The sequence below is a fragment of the Spermophilus citellus genome (genome assembly GCF_964194105.1).
Source record: "Spermophilus citellus genome assembly, chromosome: 5".
Taxonomy (NCBI): Eukaryota; Metazoa; Chordata; class Mammalia; order Rodentia; family Sciuridae; genus Spermophilus; species Spermophilus citellus.
In genome coordinates this window covers 18,526,772-18,552,926 of record NC_138186.1, presented here as the reverse complement: position 1 = coordinate 18,552,926, position 26,155 = coordinate 18,526,772, and the positions used below count along the sequence as shown (strand labels likewise).

Genomic DNA, 26,155 nt, shown 5'->3' with positions numbered 1-26,155 from the left:
TTATTATTATTATTATTATTATTATCCATTACACCGTGTTTACTCTGCACCAGGCACTTGTAACTGCACACTTTCCCAGCACAAACTTAATGTGCTGGAAAATGGCCAGGGGACTATAGGATTTCTTTTGCTTAGGGCGTGTGTATGCCAAATGGGCAGATCTGTACAAGACCTAAATCACTTGAGAACAAGATAAAAAAATAATATAACAATTCCTCCCTCATAAGAAAGGGGTGGGATGAGATAATGCACAGAAAGCTGTTTGCAAGGTTCATGGCAAAGGTGCAATACATTATAGCTCGTGCTTTTTTGGAGTAGCGATGCTCTAGGTAGCTCTATTTACCTTTTATTTTAGTACACTTTTAACTCCAATAGCAACCCAGTGTCCAGTAAATATTTGTTAAGTTAGATAAACTGTTTAGAAATGGAATTTGCTGGTTGCTTGAGTTTTCTAGTCATTGTTAGACCTTATTTCTTTTGCAAGTGTATAACCTAGAGAAGTTTCTTTTGTGTGGAGGTAAAAAGGAAGGATGTTACCCAGAGAAAAGGACCCTTGCTTACTGACTCTGTAGCTAAGAATAAAATCTTATGGCTTTACTTTTTAAGTCTTGATTTAAGATTCAGTTTATGACTATGGAATTTTTTTGTTTTTAAAATCTGTAAGAAAAAAAAAAAACCTTCAGCAACTTCCTCATGTTTGTTACATTCGTAACCCCCTGTCCTGGGCAGCAGGTGGGTGGAGAGATGGGTTCAGGGGGATCAGGAGTGGAGCAGACATGGTCAAGATGGTAACAGCAGCAGGTACACTTGGTTTGTGTGCCTTATCTACTAGTAGTTAGTGCTTTACAACTATGGAGATCTTAACCTACGCCACACGATTAAGTTAGAATCTCAAGTAGTGGAGGTTTTAATTCATTCATTTTAAGCATCTTTGTTGACTACCAAGGACCAACCCCAGTTGAGAATTTATGGTTCTCACATAAGCCCCACAACTCGAGAGCTGAATTTGCATCGGCTCCAAGGAACCCAGAAAGGAGATGATAACATAATAATAGTTGTTCCTCTAAGAAGAATAAGGTTTTCTCGGAAGGATCAAGTCTTTCTAACTAGAGAGGCTGCACTTAGAGCCTAGGACTCCATGACCAGAGGCGGCCAGCAAAGGCAAAAACTCGGCCTTAACAAGACAACCCAAACCATTTTGTCCTGAGGTCCAGACACCAGCCAGGAGCAAGGGACTTTTCCAAATTGGGTGGGGAGCAATGTTGGATTTGGAGCCACGGTGACAAGACTGTGAATAAATCAGGCTCAATGGGAGAGGGGTCAATTAAATAAGGAACACACTGGAATGTGAACCAGACATTAATTTTGTGGCTGCTGGGGACAGAGTGCGAGTGGATTAGCTTGGTTTGAAGGCTGTGGGATAGCCAAGAGTCAAGGTCTAGCCCAGAGCCAACCTCAACATGGTTGACAGCTTTTTGTCTGGGCTGTAGGACATTTTGCAGCATCTCTGGGTCTATCTACTGGATGCCAATTGCACCCCTACACCTCTCATGACCACCAAAAGCAGCTCCCGAAACTCAAATATTTCCTGAGTAGCAAAATCCCGCCCCCCGCCCAGTTAAAAACCATTGGTACAGACAAAACATGTGGAAGTCATTCTGAATTTGTTACTTTCTTCCCAGATGTAGTCAATGGAAACACTGAAGTACACTGAAATATGTTAGTTACATGGTCCCCTTGGTTTAATCCTCTGGTGTGTCCAGGACATTTTTTTTTTTTAAAGAAAGAGTGAGAGAGGAGAGAGAGTGAGAGAGAGAGAGAGAGAGAATTTTTAATATTTATTTTTTAGTTCTTGGCGGACACAACATCTTTGTTGGTATGTGGTGCTGAGGCTCGAACCCGGGCCGCACGCATGCCAGGCGAGCGCGCTACCGCTTGAGCCACATCCCCAGCCCTCCAGGACATTTTTTTCCCCACATTTAAGGAATTTAAAAATCATCTAGATTTTTAAAAATACAAAATAAAGATTAATATTTATTTTTAAAAAACCTCTCTAAATTAGAGAAGGTGGGGATGCTTCAGAGACATTACTGGTCAAAGTATTTGCTTATGATGATTTTAATTCTCTCTGAGAAAAACATTTGGGGGCCATCTCCCTTCTCCATGGCACGCTGTTACAGGTATGGGCCTGAGCCCTCAAAAATCAATCAGTATTTGCTTGTGAATGAATGGAATTGAGAACATCATGCTGAGTGAAATAAGCCAGGCTCAGAAAGTCAAGGGTTGAATGTTTTCTCTCACACGCTGAAGCCAGAACAAAATAAGGGGGGAAAGTGGAGTGGGGGGGGTGATCCCAGGAGAATTCAAGGGAGATCAGTGAAGTAGAGGAAAGGGTTTGAGGGAGAGAGAAGGAGGGATGGGAAACGGAAGGAACTGTGGAATGAAGTTGACCAAATTATGTGTTAAGTCCACCTATGAGCAATTATGCATTATGCACAAACATGAACACACCACAGCGAATTTCACCTTTATGTCTATTTATGAAGCACCCATTAAAAACCAATAAATAAATAGAAGGGAGACCAGCAGAGTTGAGGAGGGACAACGGGTGAGGGAGGAGGGAGGAAAAGAGGTAAGTACTGGGGATTGAAAGGGAGCAACTTCTGTCCCATGCAGGTATGATTATTTCAAAATAAACCCCACAATTATATATAATTATAATGTCCTAATAAAAACATTAAAAGATAAATCTGATAGCTGCTCCTAACCCTTCCTTCCCATAGACATACGCAGCAACAAGTGCAAGATACATACACTGTGGATTAAATATCTTAGGGGATTCACTATGGACTCATAAAGGGTTTCCCAGGTTCTCGAGGAGCCCATGAACCCCAACTAAGAACCTTTTCCATGTGGTGGGCTGGCTCTACAAGAAGATTCCTGAGCTGTGGAAAACAAAGTATACCCTTAAAAATGTGATAGTGCAGGTCAAATGTCCCTTCTCTGAAATCCCTTACCTTGAAGTGCCTTTACCTGAAAAACTTTGGTGTTTTCCTGATTTTAGGATATTGGCATGGACTTTCTGGTTAAACATCCTCAATATGAAATACTCCAAAATCCAAAATGTTTTGAACATCATGATTTCATTGAGAAAGTTTCAGCTTTTTTGGACTAGGGATGCTCAACCCGAAATTTGGAAGACTGTTACCAAAAACAAAAACAAACAAACAAACAAAAACCCCAGTATGTCAATATTGGTAAGTGGCATTTAACTTGGGAATGCATCGTATGTGGTTGGGCCTTGTGGGTAAACTTCAGATTGGAATATGCTCAGAAGATTGGGCTTTCTGGATAATTTCAGGAGCCATGCCTCATCAATTATCTCTGTGATTAGCTGCTGACACATGTGTATCAATAATGCCTGAATGTCCCTGATGGAGAAAGACTTGGGGGAGATGGTGAGGTGGAAGGAGGGACTTTTCTCTGATTGGAGTGTGTTTCTTTTGCAGTTAACAAAGACTTGATGTCCCCTTTCTGTTGTTTGTCTCTTGCCCTCAGAATTTAAATTTCCTGGCCCTGACTACTGAGATGATACTGAATCTTAAAAACTCAGATCAACCCCAATATAAAAATCTGCCCAGTGGTCAATATCACCCTTCCTTGTCTGGGAAATGTAGGTGGAGGTATTCCCTCCCATTTCCTCTGGGGAAAATGGAGCCTACACATGGTATTTTCATGTTATGTGTTGATCAGGTGCTGTGTCATGCTACGGTGTCTATGAAATGCTGAGATCAATGACTATTTTGGGAGACAAGGTCTGTTCTTATTGAATTCTTCCATGAATTTTCACAACTCTCTTTTCTTTAATGCTATAAAAAACAATTCCATATCGGTATAGCTGCATTTCTGATGTTCTTGCTCTTATAAAACCTTAAGTAAAGAGACACTTTAGGCAACCCAGAGAAGGTTAGATCAAGCAGGAACTTTCATGTGTATCAACTTTACAGAAGCATATCTAATACACAGACGTGAGAAAAAAAAATGTGTAAGTCTTACTTGGTGATATCAATTGCTTTTCCAACTATTTGATGGCTATGATTTATCTTTCAATATACTATTTTAAAATATCTCTGTTCTTTAAAAACCAATCTGTTAATATGATGCATTCCCAAGTTAAAATGCCACTCACCAATATTGACATACTGGGGTTTTTTGGTTTTTTTTTTTTGGTACCAGGAATTAAACTCAGGGGTACTTGACCACTAAGCCACATCCCCAGCCCTATTTTGTATTTTATTTAGAGACAGGGTCTCACTGAGTTGCTTAGCACCTCGCTTTTGCTGAGGCTGGCTTTGAACTCTGATCTTCCTGCCTCAGCCTCGCAAACCACTGGGATAACAGGTATTCTTATTCTTTATACTACTTCATGATTATGAGCATCTACTCCCATTCTTTTAAACAGAAAAGTCACACACACACACACACACACACACACACACACACACACACACACCCCCCAAAGGAGGGGACGATGGAGTGATATTTATGTAAACTTTTTAGGAAGGAATTACTTTTTAGGAGACCACAAGTAATCTTCCATGACTCTACAAAATGTATAACCGTTTTCAAAATTGAAACTGAAATGAAGAAAAAAAGTTTGAAAACGAGTGAGAATGAATTAAGTTGGCAATTTGATTCACACAATTTATGAGATTCACCTAACAGTTCTTATTTCAAGTGCTTTCAATCACGACTTCCATGTATTATTGAAATTGAATTCTTTCCTTCTTCCTCATCTTATGGTCACTGCTGGTAAGAAGCAAATGCTTGTTTGAAAACTCTGCTCACTGGCTCCAGCACCTGCCTTGCTCCCAGCTAAGACCTGGGCTGACATTTAGTGAATAACACTAAAGGTTAGCATGGTCAGGTTGTGATGTCAGTCTATGCTATTCAATATGGTAGCCACTAGTCACATGCAGCTGATTCACTTAATTAAAGCTAACTGAAATTTAAAAATTCATCTCCTTAGGGGCACTAGCCATACTTCAAGGGCTCAAGACCCTCATGTGGCTAATGGATACCATATTGGACAGTATAGATTTAGAATATTCCCATCATCATTGAAAGCTTTATCAACTTCTTTTAATCCTCACATGAGGATTATTTAATCCCCTACCCATGCAGTAGATTCTGTGAGTCTTCATTTTACAATGAAGAAATTGAGACACAGAACAGTTAAGCAACTGTTTTAAGTTCACAGAGTAAGTGATGAGACTTGAATAGAGATAGACTAGTACCACATCCTCCTTTAATGACACCCTATAGTGACTGCTTCATAACAACAACAATGAGGACAATAACTTACCTTTATTTAGTGTTCATAATACAGTTATTATTTTCATCATTTTACTTACATGATAATTTACTTACATTATTTAATCCCTATAGGTCTGACTTGGAGGTAGACCTTATTATTAGTACCTCTATTCTATTAGTAGAAAAGTAAAACTTAGAAGATAAATAAAAATGCTTGCCGAGACAGTAAGTTGGCAGAACCAACCCGGATATAAATCTAGGTCTTTCTGATTCTAAAACATTCATCTTTAAACACTACCTACACTGTGATCTCTGACAGATGAGAGATAAAAATAGTAACTTTTTTTTGGTGAGAATAGCTTCTTTATTTTCTGAAATCCACTGAAGAATCATTTGCAGTGTTAGCTTTTTATGTTATCACTAAAACCTCCGTTGAGGACGATGATTATAAGTTGACCCTGAACTAAATTTGAAAACACATCTACCACCTACCTTTCTTTTTGACTTTGTGGGGAAAGAATTAGATTCCTACGCCCGAGTGAAATGTGACAAGGTGGCCTTGGGACCTTGATATACATTACCTGATGATAACAGGATTTTCTATTTAGGGTAAAGGTAGAGATATCATTTTTAAAAGAATATCCAGTAGCCCCAATATAGTGAAATTACAAGACAGGTAGGTGGGACTGGTTTTACTCTAGAATATTTTCTTTGTGTGTGTGTCTTTTTTTATTTGTTCTTTTTAGATATACATGACAGTAGAGAATATCTTGACATATTTATACAAACAGAGAGTATGGAGAAATGCATAGACTGCAGTATGATTTAGGTGTTGTGGCAGACAGTGATGTCTCATTTTCTATCTCAAATGCAGAGCAGTTCTGGGGGGCGGGATGGCAGCCACACTTGGGAGTGGCAGGACTCACCCAGGATGGAGCTAGCACGTGCCCTCCCATCTGTCCCAGCTCACATACTCTTGGATTCTGTGGCCATCATTCTCCACTACTGACAGCCACGAATGGGTAGTCAGCTTCCTAAGCTTGTTAAAGGTGTGGCTGGAGGTGCCTCACCCGGGGTCCCCTGGGGTAAATAGGCTTCACCTGCTCAGAGTCCCTGAGGGCAGGAACTCACAGAGAAATGTGTTTTGTTTCCTCCACAGATGGCCTGGGGCAGTGTGTCTGGGAAGAGCGTAGGGGTGTGTGTGTGTGTGTGTGATGATCTTCCAAGGGAGGTTAAGGAGAAAGTTAGTTGAACTCAAGGTCTGAAGACCTTGAGGGGGGTTGCCACTGTGTGTCCTTTGGGCAGGTCACTTGAAATCTCTGGTCTTTAGTTTTTTAAATGCAGTTACTGGAACAATTCAATGTAATATTCAGATGGCACAGCATCTGAAACATACTAGCATGTATGAAATCTGAGCTTTTAAGGGAGAAAAAAAAAATTTCCTGGTTGATGGTGAGGCAGTTTCCACCGGTACATCCCCCCAGGGGAATGATGAGGCACAGAGAGGAGAACCATAGAGAAATGGATTAATCCACTTCCCTGCTGGCTCCCTGCCCCTGACTTCCCTCTTCAAGGGTGGGGTGGGCTGACTTTTAGAGAAGAGGAGGGAGTCTCTGAGAGCACAGGAAAGCTGGAGAGAGAATGGGCTTGGTCAGAGGCACGGAGAGTATTATGGCCTGGATCTGGAACAGGCCTCAAAGGCCCATGTGTTAAAGGTTTGATCATCAGCCTGTGGTGCCACTGGGAGGTGGTGGGACCTTTAAGAGGTGGGGCCCCATGGGAGGAAGTCAGGTCATTAGGGGGCGTGTCCTTGAAGGGATCCTGGTCCTCCAGCCCCTTCTCCTTGCTCTTCTTACTTCCTGGCTGCTATGAGGTGAGCAGCCTCCTCTGCCACACACTCCTGCCATGAGTACTGAGCCACTGCAGGCCCAAAACAATAGGGTCCAGGCACCACGGACTGACACCTCTGAAACCCCGGGTCAAAATAAACCTTTCCTCCTTTAAGTTGCTTTACCTCAGGCGTTTATCACAGCGAGGTGACTGACACACAGAGGAAAATGATCAGGGCTCAGGATGATCAGAACACAGGCTCTGTTTTCTTATTATGGTTTGATGACATTGATATTTGGGTTCCGACTGAGAAAAGATACGAAGCTCTCATCTCACCTAGTGGCTGTCAAGTACTCTGGGACTCTTGGTGGTTCCCCCAAGTTTAATTTGTCCTTGGGATGAAGGTGTATGAATTGTGATGCTGAAGGAGCAGGACCCCAGCACTCATCTCAGCAGCCCGCCTGCCTCACTCAAGGACATGGGCAGCAGGGAATCTGAGGATTCCAAGGTTAATGTCAGTAAGAATTGTGGACATTTAATGAAAGGCTCCAGCTGGAACAAAATGTCAGGACTCTGGCTGAGGCCAACCCCACTAGTGTCGGCAGTCAGAAGAGATGTGGATGCGAGGCTGAGCTGCAGTGCCCCTGGGCCAGGTAGCGGGAGGAGCCCTTCTTTTCTTTCTTTTTAATTTTTTTTCTTGGTCCTGAAGATTTAACCCAGAGGCACTCTATCACTGAGCAACATCCCCTTTCCCTTTTTAAAAATTTTGAGGGCTGGGGCTGTGGCTCAGAGGTAGAGTGCTTGCCTAACCCATGCAAGGCCTGGGTTCGATCCTCAGCACCTAAAAATAAATAAATAAAATAAAGATATTATGTCCAACTAAAACATAAATATTAAAAAAAAAAAATTGTGATTTGAGACAGTGTCTTGCTGAGTTGCCACGGCTGGTCTTGAACTTGCAATCCTCCTGCCTCAGCCTCTTGAATTGCTGGGATTGCAGAGGAACACCATGGTGCCTGAGTAGGGAACCCTTTCTTATGGTGAATGCAGTTCCCCATGAGGCTGTAGGGCTTAGAAAATGATGCGTGGGTTGGACTTGGTCCCCCGTTTCCCTCTCATCCCATATGGACACAGTCTGTCCAGGTGTTGCCCTTTAAGGGAAGCCTGCCCAGAAGAAGTCCCTGAACACTCTCTGGGGGTGTTGAAAGAGACACTTCTTGTAAGACCTATTATTATCGTCACTGTTTTACATATGAAGTGGATATTAGCCCCAAACAGTCCAGATAGGATTATAAACCAGGAAGTCTGACCCCCGGCCCATGTCTTAGCCACTGCGATTCTCTTTCTCTACATCGGGGGTTGCTGCTGACCCTCCTGGTTGTCTTGTTGCAGTTGATTTCCATGAGGACTGAAAACCGTAAAACCTGCCCTCAGAATGGGAGAAAGGCACTGGTTGCTGTTCCCATGTTATGGGCCACAGGCCCCAGACAAGCCACTCTGTAGCCTGGACACCAGCTGGATTCCCCCCTGTGGCCCCAGCCTCTTCAAAAACCCAGCTGTTCATCATAAATTAAAATGCTGAAGAGCTTTTTCCTAACTTAAATCAGCTTACAACAATCAGCACATGGGAAGGCAGAGAAAAATTCTATGTCTGCTTTTAATAAAATACACTTTCTCATCAAAATATTTTGATAGCATGAGGAAAGATATGTGTGCTCATTAAAGTTTAATGACTGTCTCTCCCTGCCATTTTCCATATGAGGATCACACACCATGACTCACACATGGTGGGTGCTGGGAATCGTTAATTGGAAACAAATTTAACCCAAACCCAATCTTTATTGCCACGAGGACAAATCAAATCCAAGATGGAATCCATTGGTATATAAGAACGTGTGGCCATTGGTCTAATGGCTTTGGTTGATAATGACTTAGATGCAGGTAGGTGGGGCCCAATACCCTCCAGGAACTTCTAAAAAGGAAGCTGGGTAAGAGCAGCTGGAGTCTAGCTGCCAGGTGACTCCAGTATCAGCTGAGCTTGAAGTTACCAGAAAATGCTTTGTCCAAGACCTCGAAGAGAAAGAAAGGAGGGCTCTGGGGAGGACAGAGATGATGACCAGGTTCTAGCCATGCTCTGGGGACTGAAGCCTCTTGTCCACAGAGTCAACTGCAAAGCTCTCGTCCATAAATGTGCCACTCACCTCCAAACGGCCCTAAGCTGCCTTTCTTGGGTCATCACTACTCAGGCCTGGCTTCCAACATCCATCCCAACCAAGGCTGGCTCTTTTCTGCTCTCCACACCTGCCATCTGCCTCCTGCCTGCCCTTGCTCATGTTTTCTTCTAGTATCTAGAATGCTCTCTCCATCCATCTGTATTGGTTAAATGCCATCCATTCATTGAGGATCAGCTACCCTTCTACAGTCTTAAGTCATGAGCATTCAAGTTTGAGTGATCTCTCCTCTCTGGAAACACCTAGACCTCTTAGTCAAAGCAGTCTCAACCCTGCTTCCTGGGAGAGTCCCAAGGTGAGAGCAAGGCAGCCCAGTGGTTACCTGCATATTCTTCTGAATCAGAAGGACCCAGATTAGAAGCTTCTCGCCTTCCCTCACCAGGTGCGCCATCATGGGCAAGTCACTTGCAAACAGATGAAATTGCAATAATAGCAGCAACCAACGTATACCAGGTGTTTATTGTGACGCAGGCAGCAGACATCCACTGGCTCATTAAAAACTCACAAGAACCCCAGGAAGCCAGCATTGCCATCACCTTTATGACACACCCGAGAAAACAGAATCTAAGAGAGGTGCAATGATCTGTGCAGAGTTACACAGGTATTATGTTGAGAAAACAGGTTTTGAACTCTTATAATTGGCCCCAGAGCCCTATGCTACAAGGTACTATCTTCTCTGGACATCTGCAAAATGAAGATTCTACTAATACCTCCCTACCTTGTAGGGTGACAAGGAGGATTCAAAAAGATAATACGAGAGAGAAGTGCCTAGTAATTTTGTGCTTAATAGATCACAGCTGCTATCACTGTTAGCACTGTGTGCTGGCCTTATCCCTCCTCTTGTCCATGAGCTAAGGATCCGAGGGCCATGTCCCCATAACTTATCATCTCTCCTGTTTTTCCACCCCATGCCTGGCACTTTGATCCATGGTGACCTTGGGAGATTCAGTCAGTGGGGAGTCCAATTCAGGCTCAAAAAGAAAGAGGAAGGATTCTTGCATTTTCCTAGCATTTGGGTATACATGTCCTAGATAATGCTGGACCTCCAAGCCATTGTAGAATTTGCACTCTGGCTTGCTTTTCACTCCCTCTCCAGCTTCTGTTTTATACCACACATCTAACTCATCTGGCTGAGGTCTCCTGTGCGACAATTCAATTCCATGTTTTCCTACTGTTCTCTTCCCTCTCCTCCCTGGTCTTCCTCGGGTCTTCTTTCCCTGCCCCCATCTCTTGCAGTGTAAGAACTGTCATCTGCAGACTATGGCCCTGGATTTCCTACCACCAGTCAGCTAAGCTGGGTCCCAGGTGCCCCATCTTGTAGCCAGAGTTTCCAGAATGAGGAAGGTCCTCTCACAGGTTGGAGATGCCTCTGTGGTTTTTGAGGGTGTGAGACACTTCCTAGGAACACCTCCTGCCCCATTCAGATTTGGTTTACCTTTGGGGTTCAGGAGGTTGGTGGTTACAGCTCATGTGTGCTGCCACACCCTCACCTCTTTCCTGAACAAAGGTGACAAAAGCCAGATTTCAAATCTCCCACACACTCCAGTCTCAGTCAAATGTACTGCCTCTAAATTAGTTTCCACTGGGCACAGCCTTCCTGATTCCTTGGTGGAAACCAAACCAAACGGAAACAACTCTTTGTAAAGTATACCCTCCTGGCCCAGGTCCGCTCACTGGTGGAGTAAGGTATTTCTGATTCTGCTCCTGGGGAATGAAACTACTCTTTCCGTAAACCCAGAAGAGAACAAATACTCCATCAAATTAATAATGCCTAAAAGATCAAAGGTATCCGTTTCCTTCATACATCCAGATTATTATCAGTGGTGCAATTAGATTCTATGTTGTGCTGCGATGTGCACCTCCATAGCGTGAAAAGCTTTCTCTTGAGACACTCTTGGGGACGAGCCACTGCTTTGTAATTAGGTGAGTATGCAGGCCCTGTTCAACGTCCCCAAGAAAACAGCCAAAGATGTCTCCACTGTGCAGCTGGGGTGGGCCTGGCACCCTTCTCCAAGGACAGTCAGCCATGAAGGGGCAGCCTTCCTGGGCAGGGAGCAGGGCAGACCTCCCTGATGTGGCCCTCTGTGCCTCAAGCTGTTGAATTCCAGTTCTCCCCGCATGAAGCACCCCTGGGGCGGCCCCAGGACACACACCTCTGTTTTGCATGTGTTTCTGATTTTGCTTGCAACCTTCACATCCTCATTTTAATCTTGGCTCTTAAGGCCTTTTAGGTTCATGGTGGGTCTACAGGTGGTAACTGGGGTGAAAGAGCTAAAGGGGGCTTGGAGTAGTCCACGTTCCTCAGTGGGCAGTACCACTGTATTCAGGTTCAGGTGGATCTCACCTTAGGGTGGCTCAGGTGCCTTCCACACAGGAACAAACCAAGAAAGTTGGCAGAGGGAGCCAGTTCCCAGCCGTGCCTCTATAAGCCAGACTGCGAGGCTTGGAGGCCCAGCTCTCCTACTTGCTGGCTGTGTGACCTTGGACACGTTATACAGCCTATCTGACCTTCAGTTTTCTCATGGGTGGAGTGGAAATGTGCTACTTCCTACCTCCCATTGATACATGTGAATCTTTGATAATGGCATTCAGAAAAAGAAAAAGTCCCCAAAGAAAGCCGCCACTTTGAATGCCACACAATGGTTACCAGCTTTACAAATGATTCACAGGAAAGAAGGCCTACTCCCCACTTGGGCCCACTTGGGCCCACTGCCCCCCACCTGGAGGGCCATTAAGATATCATAGGCTTATTATGGAGCTTTGATTCATCACCACTTTAGGGGAATGCAGCTGCTCGAGATCCCTGCTTATCATGTAACCACTTCAGGAAGAATGTTCTCCAGATCCTAGGGAAGGGCTCTCAGCCCTGGGTAAGTGGCAGGAAGTGTCACCCCCCCTCACTCCCTGCCAGCTGCTCAGATTCCTGATTTGAGGGTGCAAAGGGGTCTCAAGGGGGTGGCTGATGACAGACACCATCCAAAGCTGCAGTGGTGCCCCTGGGAAGCAGGAGAAGTAGGCTCCCTGTTTCCCGCCCACCCTCAGCTCTCCCCTGCCTCAGCTCTCTCCTCTGAGGGCTCTTCACAGAAATGTCTGGTGGTACCTGGTGAGGCACCATTGCAACCATCACCTAAGTGGACAAAACAAACCCCCGGTGACAGAAGTTGGGAAAGTGGCCCTCTTGGTATTGGTGAGGGGGTTATTGAGAGGGAAAAGCAGAAAGGAACTTCGTGCTTCCAATCTGCTACTGATTGCGAAAGTCATTGTCACGGAACTGTACATTTCAGCTTATGATCCTACTGTATAAAATTATACCTCTGCGAACAATCCCACTGTCCAGGACGCAGATGGAGGTGACGCAGGCGGCTCACATATCATCTGGCATGCCTGACCCACTTTAGTCCAGAGACACGGAAAGTTCTGAGTCTCTGTGATGCATTACGCATCTTGATCTTCCTCCACAAGTGTGTTTATATCCACAGGTTATATTTATATCTGCAGTCACATCTATATATTTAAATCTGGAGAGACGAGGAGTGTTATATGTGCGTGACTATATATAGGGCAGATTAGTTCTTTCAAAGAACAGGAGGATCCTAACTCTATTATTTTTTTTTTCAAGCAGGACACACACACACACACACACACACACACACATACACACACATATCTAATGAACAACCTTGCCTTTTTCTCTTCTCTGAGATGCTAAAACTGACCTTGATGATGACCTTGGGGATGGTCAGCACAGTGGACTTCTGCTTGGCCAGAACGTCTTTGGTCTCATTGATGCGAGCTGTGACGAAGAAGTGCAGGAATCCTTGTTCCAGTAGCTGGCTCATGTATTCCCCAGCTCTGACCAGCACCTCCTCTTTTTTGACTGATTGGAGGAAAAACAAACAGGCTGTCAGCAAGACCTGAGACAAGATCTGCTTTTCTTTTCCCCTTGGTCTCTCATCCTTCCCACATTAGCACACAAGTCACCAGGAACGTAGCCAAGGTTGGGGGTAAATGGAACAAAGAGTCAATCCAGGACAAGCCCTCCTGTCTCTTGGGTGAAGAAAGAATATGCTGGAAAATTTCATATTCAGTGAAATCTTACTAGAGAAAATGTGTCAAGCTCTCCAAACATGGCTTTTTCTTTGTTGTTGTAAAATGGAAAGCAATAACAAAGATGTCTAAAATGGAGGATCAAGGAGTGTTTTAATTGGCTGTTTTGATTTGGGTAGGGTCAATCCAAGATGGCGGATGGGGAACAGTGAAGTCCAAAGTCCTGGTTTCATGAACCATCCCCTTGTAGAATAGGCAACATCTCCTGCAGGGCATCAGCCACCCTTGGGCAAAACTGTCAACTACCAAAACCTTGTCCTTACAGCACTTTATATTTTCTCTCCAGCTTTTTCTGTACCAATCTGATATCATGTTTTTTCTATTTAAGAGACGGAAGTTGGTGCACCCGGTTCCCACCCTAGGACTCTCTCTCCCTCCCTCCCCTACTTGCCATGTAGAAGACCAAATGCTTATTTCCTCAAGTCACTGCTGTGAGTTTTTAGAAACTGGAGACAAGCCACAAAGGGTGACACCAAGAAGATGGGGGTGGCCCTGGCTCCCCTCTGATCATCCTCCTATGGTGAGTTCTGTCTTGTGGCTCTGGCCCTCCCTCTCATTTCCCACAGCCTAGGATGCTAGACAGTAAAGGGCAGTTCTTCTGGAGGCCCAGAGCACATTGGCATCTGCTGCCACCTGGCCAGAGCCAGGTGTCTGTGCCCCACGTCAGCTGGCAGACCCAGCAGGTGAGTGGGTGACTCATGCCTCCATCCCCACCCACCCACAGGCCACACACTCCATAAACAGTCACAGACTGAACATCTCCTCTACCTTCCTGCCCAAGGTCTGGCCCAAAATGTGTTCTTTCTGAAAAAGTTGTTGAGGGAACAGCTCCCATGGCTGGTGGTTTAAGTGTTGACAGCAGCTCGTTTTAGCCTACCCAGCTGAGCAGAAGAAGTCCCCTAAGGAGGCTGAATGCTGCCTATGGCTGAGGAAGCACCAGGGCCCAGGGGAGGGCTCCTGACTCACTACTGCCTCTCAGGGGTGGACACATCAGCCAAGGTCATCATCCCTGGGTGGGACTTTCACACCTGGAATGGACCTGTGGCAGCCAGGACTGGCCTGAAGACCAAGAGTCCAGGAAAGGCCTCTGCCTTGGATAGTGCCCATCCTGGAAGTGTCTTTACAGATGTGTAGGAGCTGTGACTGCTCTAGCCCCTGATCAAAAGAGTTCTCAGTCTTGGTTCCTTATCACGACCACCTGGAGTCTTCAAAAAACCTGCCATTCTGTATCCCAACACACACCAATGGAGTCAGAGTGTTGGAGATTGGGGGCTGGGCATCAGTCATTTCTTTTCAAGTTCTTCAGCTGACTCTGATGTGCAGCCTGCGTTGGGAAGCATGGCTCCAACCGCCAGGGGCAGCCCTGAAGGACCAGCCTCGTGGAAAGCCTTGGCTGCAAGGAAGGGAACAGCCTTCTCACCCAGGCTCTCGCCACTCCAGATGTGGCTGCCCACCAGCAGCAGCACCATCACCGAGAGCCAGTTTTCTGACTCCGTCACGCGTCTGAGTCAGGATTTGAATCAGACGTCAGGCGAAGCCTGTGTAAGCGAGAAGCTCTCAGGACAGGAGGCTCAGACACGAGAAGGGGTGGAGATTTGGCAGGATTAGGGCAAATTTAGGACAGGTTGGATTTTCAAATGGAAAGTTCTGCATCCAAAGAACATCAAGCATGGATTCCTGGAAAACCAAAAAGATGGGCCATCCTAGACTGGGGGTTGTCAATAGCAGGCTGTATTTTCCCCTCCAGGAGACATAGCCATGTCCAGAGACTTTTTTGGTTGTCCCAAAAAGGCTTGGGGTGGGTTGCTGCTGGCACCTGGTGGGTAGAGGTCTAAGATGCTGCTAAACATCCTACAAGGCACAGGACATCCCCGAGAGAGAGGTATCCAGATGTCAATAGAAGCAGGGCTGAGCAATCCTGCCCTCAGCTCTGGAGATGGCTGGAATATATTAGTCCACTGGAGACGAGGACTCAACAACTGGCTGGGTTGGCTTGGTTCCCAGGAGAGTGCTACTCTATTCGGAGCCTATTCTTTGAAGTTAGGCTCTTACCTTGACTTTGGTCCCTGAATGCTGCTTCTTGAATGACCCACTCATGCAGTCTTCACTGGACCTGAGTCTGGACCCCACGTCCTCCTGCCGTGCAGTGAGTGAGACTCCAGCCCTCTCTCCATTAAGTATGACCCCAAATGAGCTTATGACCTGTTCATCATCCCCAGGTCTGGATGGACGGAGTGGAAAAGCGTCAGGTCTAAGAGGACACTGTGCTTTGCCTACAGCTGCCTCAGTAAGTGTGATAAAAAATGAACGCCCCCCTGCATATTTCTAGAGGGGCCGTGTTTGACCACAGGGTTTCTTAGGCTAGTGGGACACGCTCTTGCTACCCTTATAATCTTGGCTTCAGGACTCCTTTCTTCTCAGAGGTAGCACATTCCCTGAATCACACAGCACTAAAGAAATCAGGCTGTGTTTCAGAGCCCAAGAGAACAGTGCTCCTGAAATAGTCTGTTATGTAAGCACTGTGTTTTGCCACTGCACAAGAAATTGTTCTAGATAAAGTTTATTAAACGTGGCAAGAGAAGGAGGAATAGATTTTCACTCTGTGAGCTGCAGAGCTGGGATGAGGCCAATATCATTTACGGTGTCTGGGGAAAACCAAGGGAGACACAGACTGGAGCAGCCTCCACTCTTTTCCAAAAAGCAAAGAAAACTAAATATAGCCAAGTGGAAATGATAGCACCTTTGAAGGTACTGGGAGGTTTAAGTTATTCAGATCTCCCAAGCTGATTCTGGCCCACACACACCCTTTAATCATCAGGCTGGAAAGTATGTCTCCCATCCCACTTGGAAAACTTTCTTTGCAACAGAGGCACCTCAGAGTGCTAGAGTGAGGTCTACAAGGACGTGGCTTTTTGCCGTGGATGGCAGTTTATTTCAGATGGCAATATGCAATTTGTTGCAGGTAATTCATGCCTCCTATCTGTGAAGTAAAGGAAAAACTGCCAACTCCCTTCTGGTTATTGAAGATCAGCCCTGGGGTGGGCTGAGTGGGCGGGGCTATGTCAATATTGACTCAGGCTTAGGTTTGGTGAGCTGTCTCTACATCTGTGACTCAGAGGGATCATTTTTATTATTATAAAAATAATTATTGTGCATTCTAGTCCATAACTCAAGTATGCTCATTCTTTAATTGGATTAAGGAGAACCACAAAGGGCATTGACAGACAGAACCCTTGTGAAGGGGGAAAGGGCAGCTGTTTGGTTCCCTGTCCAAGGATATGTGCTGGACTATAGGGAATAGGGGCATGAGCAAGGGAACTGGCCAAGTTTGCAGCCTTGGGCTCCCATCATTGCCTGAATAGGACCTGGACTCTGTCACCTGCTTTGCCTCTGGCTGCTCTTTGGGGTCTTGAACACATCAACTCATCCTCCCAGCTCAGGTTCCCACAATGTTGGAAGTTCATCTTTACTGAGATCCCACTGCGTTTTGCCACATGCATTTTCCTCCACAGTCTCCTTGTCTCACACCACATGGCCAATGCATGGGCCAATCAGGTGGCCTCTACCTTCAGGACACGCCCAGATCTGACTAGTTCTCGCTACTCTGTTACTGTAGCCCCATCTCTCAGGTGAAAAATTGCAACAGCATCCTAACTGGTCTCTAGGCTTGGGCCCGGCTCCCCCTGTAGTCTCTCAACACAACGAGCTTTTAAAACCTGTTAGAGCTTTTAAAACCTGTCAGAAACCCTCCACTGGCTCCTCAGCTCACTGGAAACAGAGTTCTTATAAAGAGTTCTTTTTTTTTTTTTTTTTTTTTTTAAAGAGAGAGTGAGAGGGGGGGAGAGAGAGAGAGAGAGAGAGAGAGAGAGAGAATTTTTAATATTTATTTTTTAGTTCTCGGCAGACACAACATCTTTGTTGGTATGTGGTGCTGAGGATCGAACCCGGGCCGCACGCATGCAAGGCGAGTGCGCTACTGCTTGAGCCACATCCCCAGCCCCATAAGAATTCTTATATGTCCTGTATCCACCATTTTTTTACTCCTGATTTAATCTGTTTTCCATTGCTCTAACAAAATACTTGAGCTTGGGTACTTTATAAAGAAAAGAGTTTATTTGGCTCACAATTCCAGTGACTAGAGGATCCAAGTGGTGTGGTGTTGGCATGCTAGCTATGTCATACCATGGTGGATAAATAAAAAGAGAACTGGCTGTGTGCAGAAGAGGCCAAGTTTGTGGGGTGGACTCCCATTCTAAACAATTACAAGGACTGGTCTCCTCCTCAGTCTATATATCTAGATATCCAGATATAGATACATGGATATTTAAATACAGATCTAGATATAGACATAGGTACTGGGGATTGAACCCAGAGTCACATCCCCAGCACTGCCCCCCTCCTTTAGTTTTGAGACTCAGTGTCACTAAATTGCTTAGGGTCTTGCTCAGTTTCTGAGGCTGGCCTCGAAATTGCAATCCTTTTGCCTCGGTCTCTAATGTCACTGGAATTACAGGAGTGGGCCACCGCTCTATGCTCATTCATTCATACCATTCCTTTCTATGAGAGTCCATTCCCCCCTCTTGGAATAATAATAATAATAAAAGTCTTAAATCTTCTAGTTTTCAAAGAAAATACCATGGTGCTTCTTAACCGTTAGCCACATTACCGAGTTTAGGCCTATTCACTTCCTTCACGTTCTGGGAGGTTTCTTGGAATTAGAATCTTTAGAGATACTTCCTCATTTTTCTGAGAGATACTGTGGGCTGGGAGAGTCATCAGATCTAGAAACTTTGAGAACAATTAAGACATGTGTTTCCCCCGGGGGGGGGGGGTGCACATCAATCTTGCTCGCCTCTGCTTTATAAAACTTGTGTGCATACCTTTTATTCCCTTTTTTCATTTTTCCTTCAATGCCACGTGTCAGGTCAACAGAAATCTGGTGCCCTAAACTGTCGGGTCCTTCCCAGTCTCCTCCAACTCCACGTGCTCTGCCCAGAGACCAGTTCCTTTTGGGCTGAGTCATTTTGCTAGTTGTGTGGCCACTGATACCAGCACCCCAGGAAAAATGAGACCAGCCATAACTGTAATCCCGGATGCAAGCTAACGCATGTTGATCCCACTCTGCTTAAAATATTCTGAATATTTATAGTGATAAAAATGTGTGTGCAAGGGAGGCTGCAAAGGCTGAGTAGGAAGCCCCATGAGAGACAGCAGAGAGCCGGAAGCCCTGCACGGCTCCTGGATGGCACGTTCTGCCTCCAGCTTCCTCTCAGGATGGGGTCTCTCCCTAGACGTCTCGCTAATCAATTTTAAGAAACAGCCTCTACGCAGAGGTTATATCTCTCTACCTTCTTGGTAAGTAAAGCAAAACACACCAAAAGTCTTTCCTATCTCAGGAGAGAGATACCAATAAGTGGCCTATTTCCAGAGATGGGTCATTTGGACACCTTTCCCAGTTTCTTGTACAGTGCAATCCCCTTGGAATGGGATCTTAGTACAATGCAAATTCTGATTCAAGAGTCCTGGGTGGGTCCTGAGATTCTGCATGGCTAAGGGGCTCCTGGGCATGCTGACACGGCTGGTCTGCTGGTACGGGGACCACACTCTGAGTAGCCAGAAGTGAGGTGACTTTTAATTCTCATGACTCACCGGGTTCTTGGCTTTGAACATTTTAGTGTTCACTTCTATGTGTGAAATAGAAAGATGAAAACTGAGGATTTCTAGGATAGGAGAATTCTGCCTGTGTGATTCACGTTCCTGAGCTCTGTGGAGAACTTGAATTTGACAGACAGCTATGAGTGGGCGTTGTCAGTCACTGGGACAGACAGCCAAATACCAGGTTCTGAGAGAAGCACACCCTGGTTTGCTTACAGGATAAGGGCTCCAGCACCACGTCGAATGTCTCCTTCTTGAATTCCGTCTTGGAGACCCCAGTGTAGAAGGTGATGTTGCCCGAGAGATAGGCAGAGATGCTGTAATGGTTGGAGCTCCTGTTCCGGAAGGTGATGGTGATCTTGAAGTCCTTTCCCAGCACGGCATTTTCCACCTCAAAGTCCATGTCCACGTCTGATCTCGATTTGACCACGCCCTCTGTGTTGAGGGCCTTCTTAGCTCCATACATGAGCGCTGTCTCTAGGGCCAGCCGCTCTTCCTCTTGACCTAGAAAAGACTCAGAGATAATGATGGGGGGGAAAAGTACAATCCACCAAAGAGAGTGTTATCTGCATAAACACACCGCACTGCCCTGGTTGGCTGCCTGGGAAGGTTCACCACTTCCCCTGTGATTATTTTTGTTATAAATACTGCAAAATGAGGTTCTTGGAGAGGCAGCCATCTACTTGGGATGCTGGGTGAGTAGGTGGCCATGCCAAGGTCTGTCTGGAAAGAAGGTTATGAAAGGTGTTGCTCTTAGGGTTGTTTCTCCAGGGCCATTAGTCCAGGGTGCAGCAGGTAAAATTAAATAAAAATCGAACTCTTCTCAAACTATGGTGTCAATTTCTTTCCTGCCCTGAGTCCTAGCCATAGAGCTGGAATCTGGAGTCCACTAAGCAAGGATTTTGGAAATAGTTGTCTCTTTCTGTCCCACCTCCTGCAATATAAGCTTTCTCTGGCTCCTGGATGTTCCTTCTCCCACATATAAGCCCCTCTTCCTTCTCTTCCCAATCTGGCCTTTTCCAATTGTTCCTTTCTGTGTTGACTCTGGAGGGCTCCTGCCCCACCCTTCTCTATCTTCCAAGGTGGTCAGTTGGCTGTTGGCAGAGTGCGGAAAGTTTTCCCAAATCATGGCCACCCCAGGACATAGGGATCTGGCAAGATGCTAACTAGTCTTCCCTGTTTCTGGGTTAGATCTGCTGGAATAACCCTGAGTTGTCTAGAGATAGCTAAAGGTTCACAGCCTTCCCAGGCCTATCAGAGGCTCTGAGATAAAAAGCCCTACAGAAGTCCCTGTCTCACCCACTTTGCTGAGAAGCAGTAATGCCACTGCTTGAATCCCCATGGACACCCAAGTTTACAGCAGCACCATTCACAATAGCCAAACTTGAACCAGGCTAGGTGTCCAACAGACGAATGGATACAGAAAGTGTGGTAGATACACACACAGTGGAGTTTTACTCAGCCATAAAGAAAAATGAAATTGGGTCATTCGTAGGAAAATGGATGAAGCTAGAGACCATTATGTTAAGTGAAATAAGCCAAATTCAGAAGGTCAAATTAGAGGGGAAACAGGAAAAGAAAGGGCGAGGAGATCACATAAACAACAAAGGGAGATCGGTAGAGTAAAGGGACCAGGAGGTAGGAGGAGGGGAGGGAAAGAAGAAATAATGGGGAATTATATTGGCCAAATCATACTGCTATATTGTGTGCATGTCCAAATATGTAACAACAAACCCCACCACTGTGTACAACTATAATGCACCAATTAAAAAATGAAAAAAAAAATTAAGAAAAACACTCCAGAAAGGAGACCTGTTCAATTTTCCTGAACACAAATATCTCATATACTCTTGATGCTGAGCTGTGTTTAAAGGGCTGTCCATTGACTTGGGGTGCACCAAAGTTCTAGTGCAGTTTGAGATGCGGATGCTGTTTTGAGGGAGTGTCTTGCAGAGTTATTGAGGTGGTTGGGTTGGAGATGAGGGCAGGGGGAGATAGAGAAAGGGTTTTCTTTGGAAGAGGAAAACTCCCATTAGCCTGACTCCAGGCTAACTGTCCCCCCCAGAGTTTTACATGAAATGTTTGGCTTCAGAAATGAGCTTGGTGCTTCTGATATCCTCATACATCATGGAGGACAGAGATGAAGAGATGAAGGCAAATTCCTTGACTTGTAAAAACCAGTCACCACAATGGCTAGTAGAAAAAAAAAGACACTTTAAATAAAGAATGCTGGTTTTTATAATTATGTTAATGTTAAGATATTATCTTCTACTTTAGTGAATAATTGAATGCAGTGATGGTGAGGAGGCCAATTAATCATGACTCCTATTAAGTGCTAATTATGTGTCAGGCGTTGGGATAGATGCCTGTGCACCACCTCATCCAACAACTCCACCAGCGAGGCACTGTGATGTCATCCATTGCCACATCTGCAAAATCAGGACAGCTTCATCGTGGAGTGGTTAGGTGGATCACAGGGAGTAGATGCATAATGAATGGAAGACCCTCTGGAAGGACAGAGGAAATGCCAGCAGGTGTTTTGGGCAAACGTGGATGTGTGTGTGTATGTGTGAACAATTTCCCCGATTGTCAAGACTGCAAGAATGTGCCAGAAACACATTGGTCTAGGACAAGCACTGGCTACAGCACACGTTGAGGGATCAATAGGAGGAAGATAATGAAGGGAAGCAGGCAGTGGGGCCAGGGCAACAGAAAGTGCTGTGAGATATTTTAGCGGACATCATCTGGCAGACGGGTCCGTGAGCGAGAGGGCAGTAATGATCAGCACTTTGGATGGGGGCCAAATATGCATTTAGGTAAAAGGCAGGAGGCAAATTCCAGCAGCGGGAAGGAGAGGAGAGAGGTGCTGCCTTTGGGGACAGAAGCTGAGCTGGCTGTGAGAGGGGAAGGGGAGGAGAAAAAGCTTGTGTGGAGCTGGGAGCAACCAGAGAGATGTCCTGGCTGGTGGACCCTTGGGCCTCCTTCTGGGGAAGCACCTGCCCTGAGAGCAGGGCACTGCCAGGCAGAGGCCGACTGGGCTATTACCGGAAGGATGGGCCCAGCAAGAGAGAATTTTGAGGTTTCCCAGAGCCTGATAGAGTAATTCCTGTTTCTCGGCAGTTATCCTCTGTGCTCTGGTATCTTACAAAATTCAGGGCCACAGGCAATCCAGTAGTGATACGAGAGGTTATTTAAAGAGAGATTGTATTTTCTGAGATTCCTCTGTAGCCTTCAGGAGCAAGGTCAAAATATCTCCCTGTTAACTAGGAAGTAATACCATCTTTTTATGTTGGATGAAGCCTCTTCTCATGTCCTGATCTTAGCTCCAATGTCAGCTGCTTGAGCCCCTCCCCGCTCTGTGCAATGTGTGCCCAAACCCTAGTCCTCTCATCTCTTTCTAAAACACATGTATTTTTTTCCTTTTCCTCATCAGAGCACTTGCCTCTGCATGACATCACCTCCCCTGCTGAGTCCTAGCTCCAGGGACAGGGTCTGTCTTATGTGCCTCTGAGTCCCCAGGACCTGGGGCCTCCTGGCTGAAGGATCTAGGTTTGCAGACACAAGCTGCTTTCAGCCAGAGATTTAAACTGGACTATTTAAAATTATTATGAAGGCTTCCATCTTCAGAATAAGTTTAAATAGTCCAGTTTAAATCATTTTGCATGCAATTAACCCCATCTGGAAAGTGCTGTTTTGGTGACCATTCAGGTGGTCATTTGGTGCTGTGATAACCTCCGTGATGTCTCAGGCAAAGTGCGAGGCATGATGGAAACACAGCCCTCATGGGCACCAAAGGGACAAGTGGAGAACAATCACAGTGTAGACACGCACATCCCAGATGCTGGGGCAGATGTTGGTGGAGTGTCTGGGGACATGAAGGAGAGACCCTCCACCTGCCTGGGGGCAGGGAGCCTTTTGGGAGGGGGGGGGTTTCAACACAGTAAGCAGAGGCATGGGGGTGAGCAGGAGCTTGGGTTGCTGGAGGAACTGGCAGCAGTGTGCCTGGTGCTGTGTCTGGTGTCTGTGGGGCATTGCCAGGAGGTGTAGTGAGGGGGGAGTGTCAAAGACTCAACCAAAGAGAGACCTTGTGATTGCAAAGCTCTGAATGCAACGGGAAGACAGCGAGGGCTTTTGAGCAGTGCTGTAACAGGCTCTGGCTTAAATGTCAGGTAATATCCCTTGAGCAGCAAGGCAGGGGTTAGACTGAAGGAAGGGGAGGATGAGGTGGAGAAGCTAGAGTTGTTATTTTTCTTGGAAGAAATTATCATCACCCAAACTTGGGAAGAAGAGCTTCCAGGGTATGCTGGGAGCAGAAATCAGGGTGCAAATGGGAAAAGAAAGAAAGGAAAAGAAGGAAAGGACTTACATTCAGGCAGCTCTTTCAAGATGAAAACACATTGCAAAGACACAACGAGGCACGTTTGGTGTGGAATACACTTGAAAAGGGTTTTGTGATTTTTTTTTTTTTGTACCAGGGATTGAACCCAGAGCCACTTAACCACTGAGCCACATCCCCAGCTATTTTTTAATATTTAGAGACAGGGTCTCACTAAGTTTCTTAGGGCGTCACTAAATTGCTGAGGCTGGCTTGGAACTCGAAGTCCTCCTGCCTCAGCCTCCCAAGCCACTGAGATTACAGGTGTGCGCCATCATGCCCTGCTAAATTTTTTGTTTGTTTGTTTAACGTAGCAAATACTGCAATGCTAATTGAAAGGAAAAACTAGAGCAGGGTAGATGAAAATATGTGACAGAGGGGTCATAATTAATGGAGTAAAGAAGGACTGGTGTGGAGACACCATCATAAAAGAAGACAGATCACTATAGTGTAAGCTTTCCGAATTCTGGTTTTCAATGCTTTATAGTTGCTGAATCTTATATTTTGAAAAAAAAAACAAAGTCATAAAATTGATATTAAGCTTTCATTTGTCAAAGTGGAAAAAATGATCTTCTTGCAATTTAATTAATTAAGATGATTGATCCCCAAGTCTGGTCAGAAGTTCTTTTCTATGTTTTTACTCGACTCCATGCTTTAGTATCCACACTCAGTGCTTGTGGATGCAGAGAAATTATATGAGGGATTCGCTATGAGGATCAGAGTGGCGCGCACACAGCCAGCCCTCTACTGTCTGTCCGTGGCAGACATCAACAATCCATCACCCTCCTCACCATTCAGAGGGATTCTCAGCATCCTTCTCCAAATAGCACTCCATGCCATCCTTTCCAAAATTATAGTTTGAAATGTAGATGCCAGCCTTGATTAAGAGACTAATTATTCACCTGGAATCAAACTCCAGCCCAGAAGCAGCATGGGGGGGGGGTGGTCTCTTACAACTATGTACGTGGATGTAGGAGGTCTTCCAGTTGGATCAGAACACACACTGACCTCGCTCTGATCCTGGTTTTCTTGCCCAATTCTGGAGGCCAGGACCTCAGAAGTCTTCTCTACAAACATTTGGTGCATTTTATTTATTTTGGTCTTTGTCTAACCAATCCCCCAAATTCTCTTTCATGGAATACTTTTGATCTTTCCTCTCCTGGCATCGGATGCTGTCCCCTTCCTGATTTGGCCTTCACTGTCACCTGTCACCGATGAGCCTGACAGTTAATGGCAGTTGCGTTCTGCTGCCTGTTTTGGAGAAGATATCTGGTTGTGTGGCTTGCTGACTGCTCTGAGCTTAGGAGCTCACCTTTCATTCTCCCAGAGTAAGAAAGTCCACACTGTATTCTCTGTCTCCCTGACTTTTCCTGGAGAACTTGCACCCCAGTGCTCCCCAACATTGCCCATCTATTCTTCAGCATCAGTGTTGTGATCACTGCTCTGTGCCCAGTGCGCTAGCACACAGGAGGTGCTGATTCAATGTATTAAACAGGTGGATAAATCACAGCACCCCTTCTGGGGGGCCCCAAGATGGGAATAAATGAATTGCTCCTTCATATCTACTTGGAAAAGGATGACAGCCCCTATAAGTACAGCAGAAGTAATATGTATGGTGAGGACCACAAGGCCCTCCCTGACCCGAGTCTGGGTTGGGGGCAACATCTGTCTGCCTGTGCCGAGCAATTCTCACCCAGCCTGGCCAGTGCTTGATTCTGTTTTTTTCTGCAGCTGGAGAAGAAGGCAGGTCCCTGCAAGCCCCCACCCCAGACAGTACTTGCAATGCAGCAGATGGTTAAGTGCAAGCTGTTGAACAGATGAATGCAGGAACATCTAATGAGAGAACATTGCAGCTAGTTTCTTTCACATTTTCTATGGAATTTCTCTTTTTTTTCCCTTTCTAAATCTTTTTGTTTGTAATTCTATAATAAGAGGGCATTGCTTGTTTGTTTTGTTTTATTGTGCTTTTTTTTAAAGTTTTCTTTCAGGGAAAAGGAAAAAGAACCCTTTTTATCTATGTCATGCCATGGATGATAATAACCGAATGAAGGAGAGAAGCAACCTTTTCAGAAATGCAGTAAAAATTCACTAGTTCAAATGACAAAAATTCTGAATTTCTAACATGAGGCACCCTTATTTTTAATTCAGCAAGCTTTTTCTTTATAGTGCAAATTGCTTTTGTAAATAAGAGCAAGGAGACTGTCTAAAATATTTTAAACAATTCCTGCACTCCTTAGCACTTCAGGAATACCGATAAATATTTAGGTATATGCTAATTACTTATCATTTTTATCCATTCACCAAAATAAATGCCGCACTCAAGAATATCTGGAGGTGAATCATTTGCAAAATATATTCCACGTTTCCCATTAAGACACCCAACATCCTCACCTCCTGGCCCTGATTGACCTTGGGAAGCTTTGTCTTTGGTTACTGGGCGTCTGAGCATGATGCATTGTTAAGGCCTGCAGGACCCCAAACATACTGGACTATGTTCCTACTGCCTGGAAGCTCTGTCCAGCTTTCTTTAGCTGAGGTCTGTGACCTCTCTTCCTGAGCTTCACTTTTTTCTGCATCTCCTGGTTGGATCAAGTATCCATCTTCTTTGTTCTCTGAATAATAATCCTATCTCTTGCCTGGG

General features: G+C 45.3%; 1 protein-coding gene across 1 annotated transcript in view; it reads right to left on the bottom strand.

The window, feature by feature from the left end:
* F13A1 (coagulation factor XIII A chain) overlaps positions 1-26,155 on the bottom strand; it is a 161,475-nt gene that overhangs the window by 10,321 nt on the left and 124,999 nt on the right. Inside the window, exons 12-13 of the mRNA XM_081294903.1 lie at positions 19,356-19,643; positions 13,094-13,254 (exon numbers count right to left, since the gene is read on the bottom strand). Coding sequence (XP_081151029.1) covers positions 13,094-13,254; positions 19,356-19,643 — 449 coding nt within the window. The remainder of the gene's footprint in view (positions 1-13,093; positions 13,255-19,355; positions 19,644-26,155) is intronic.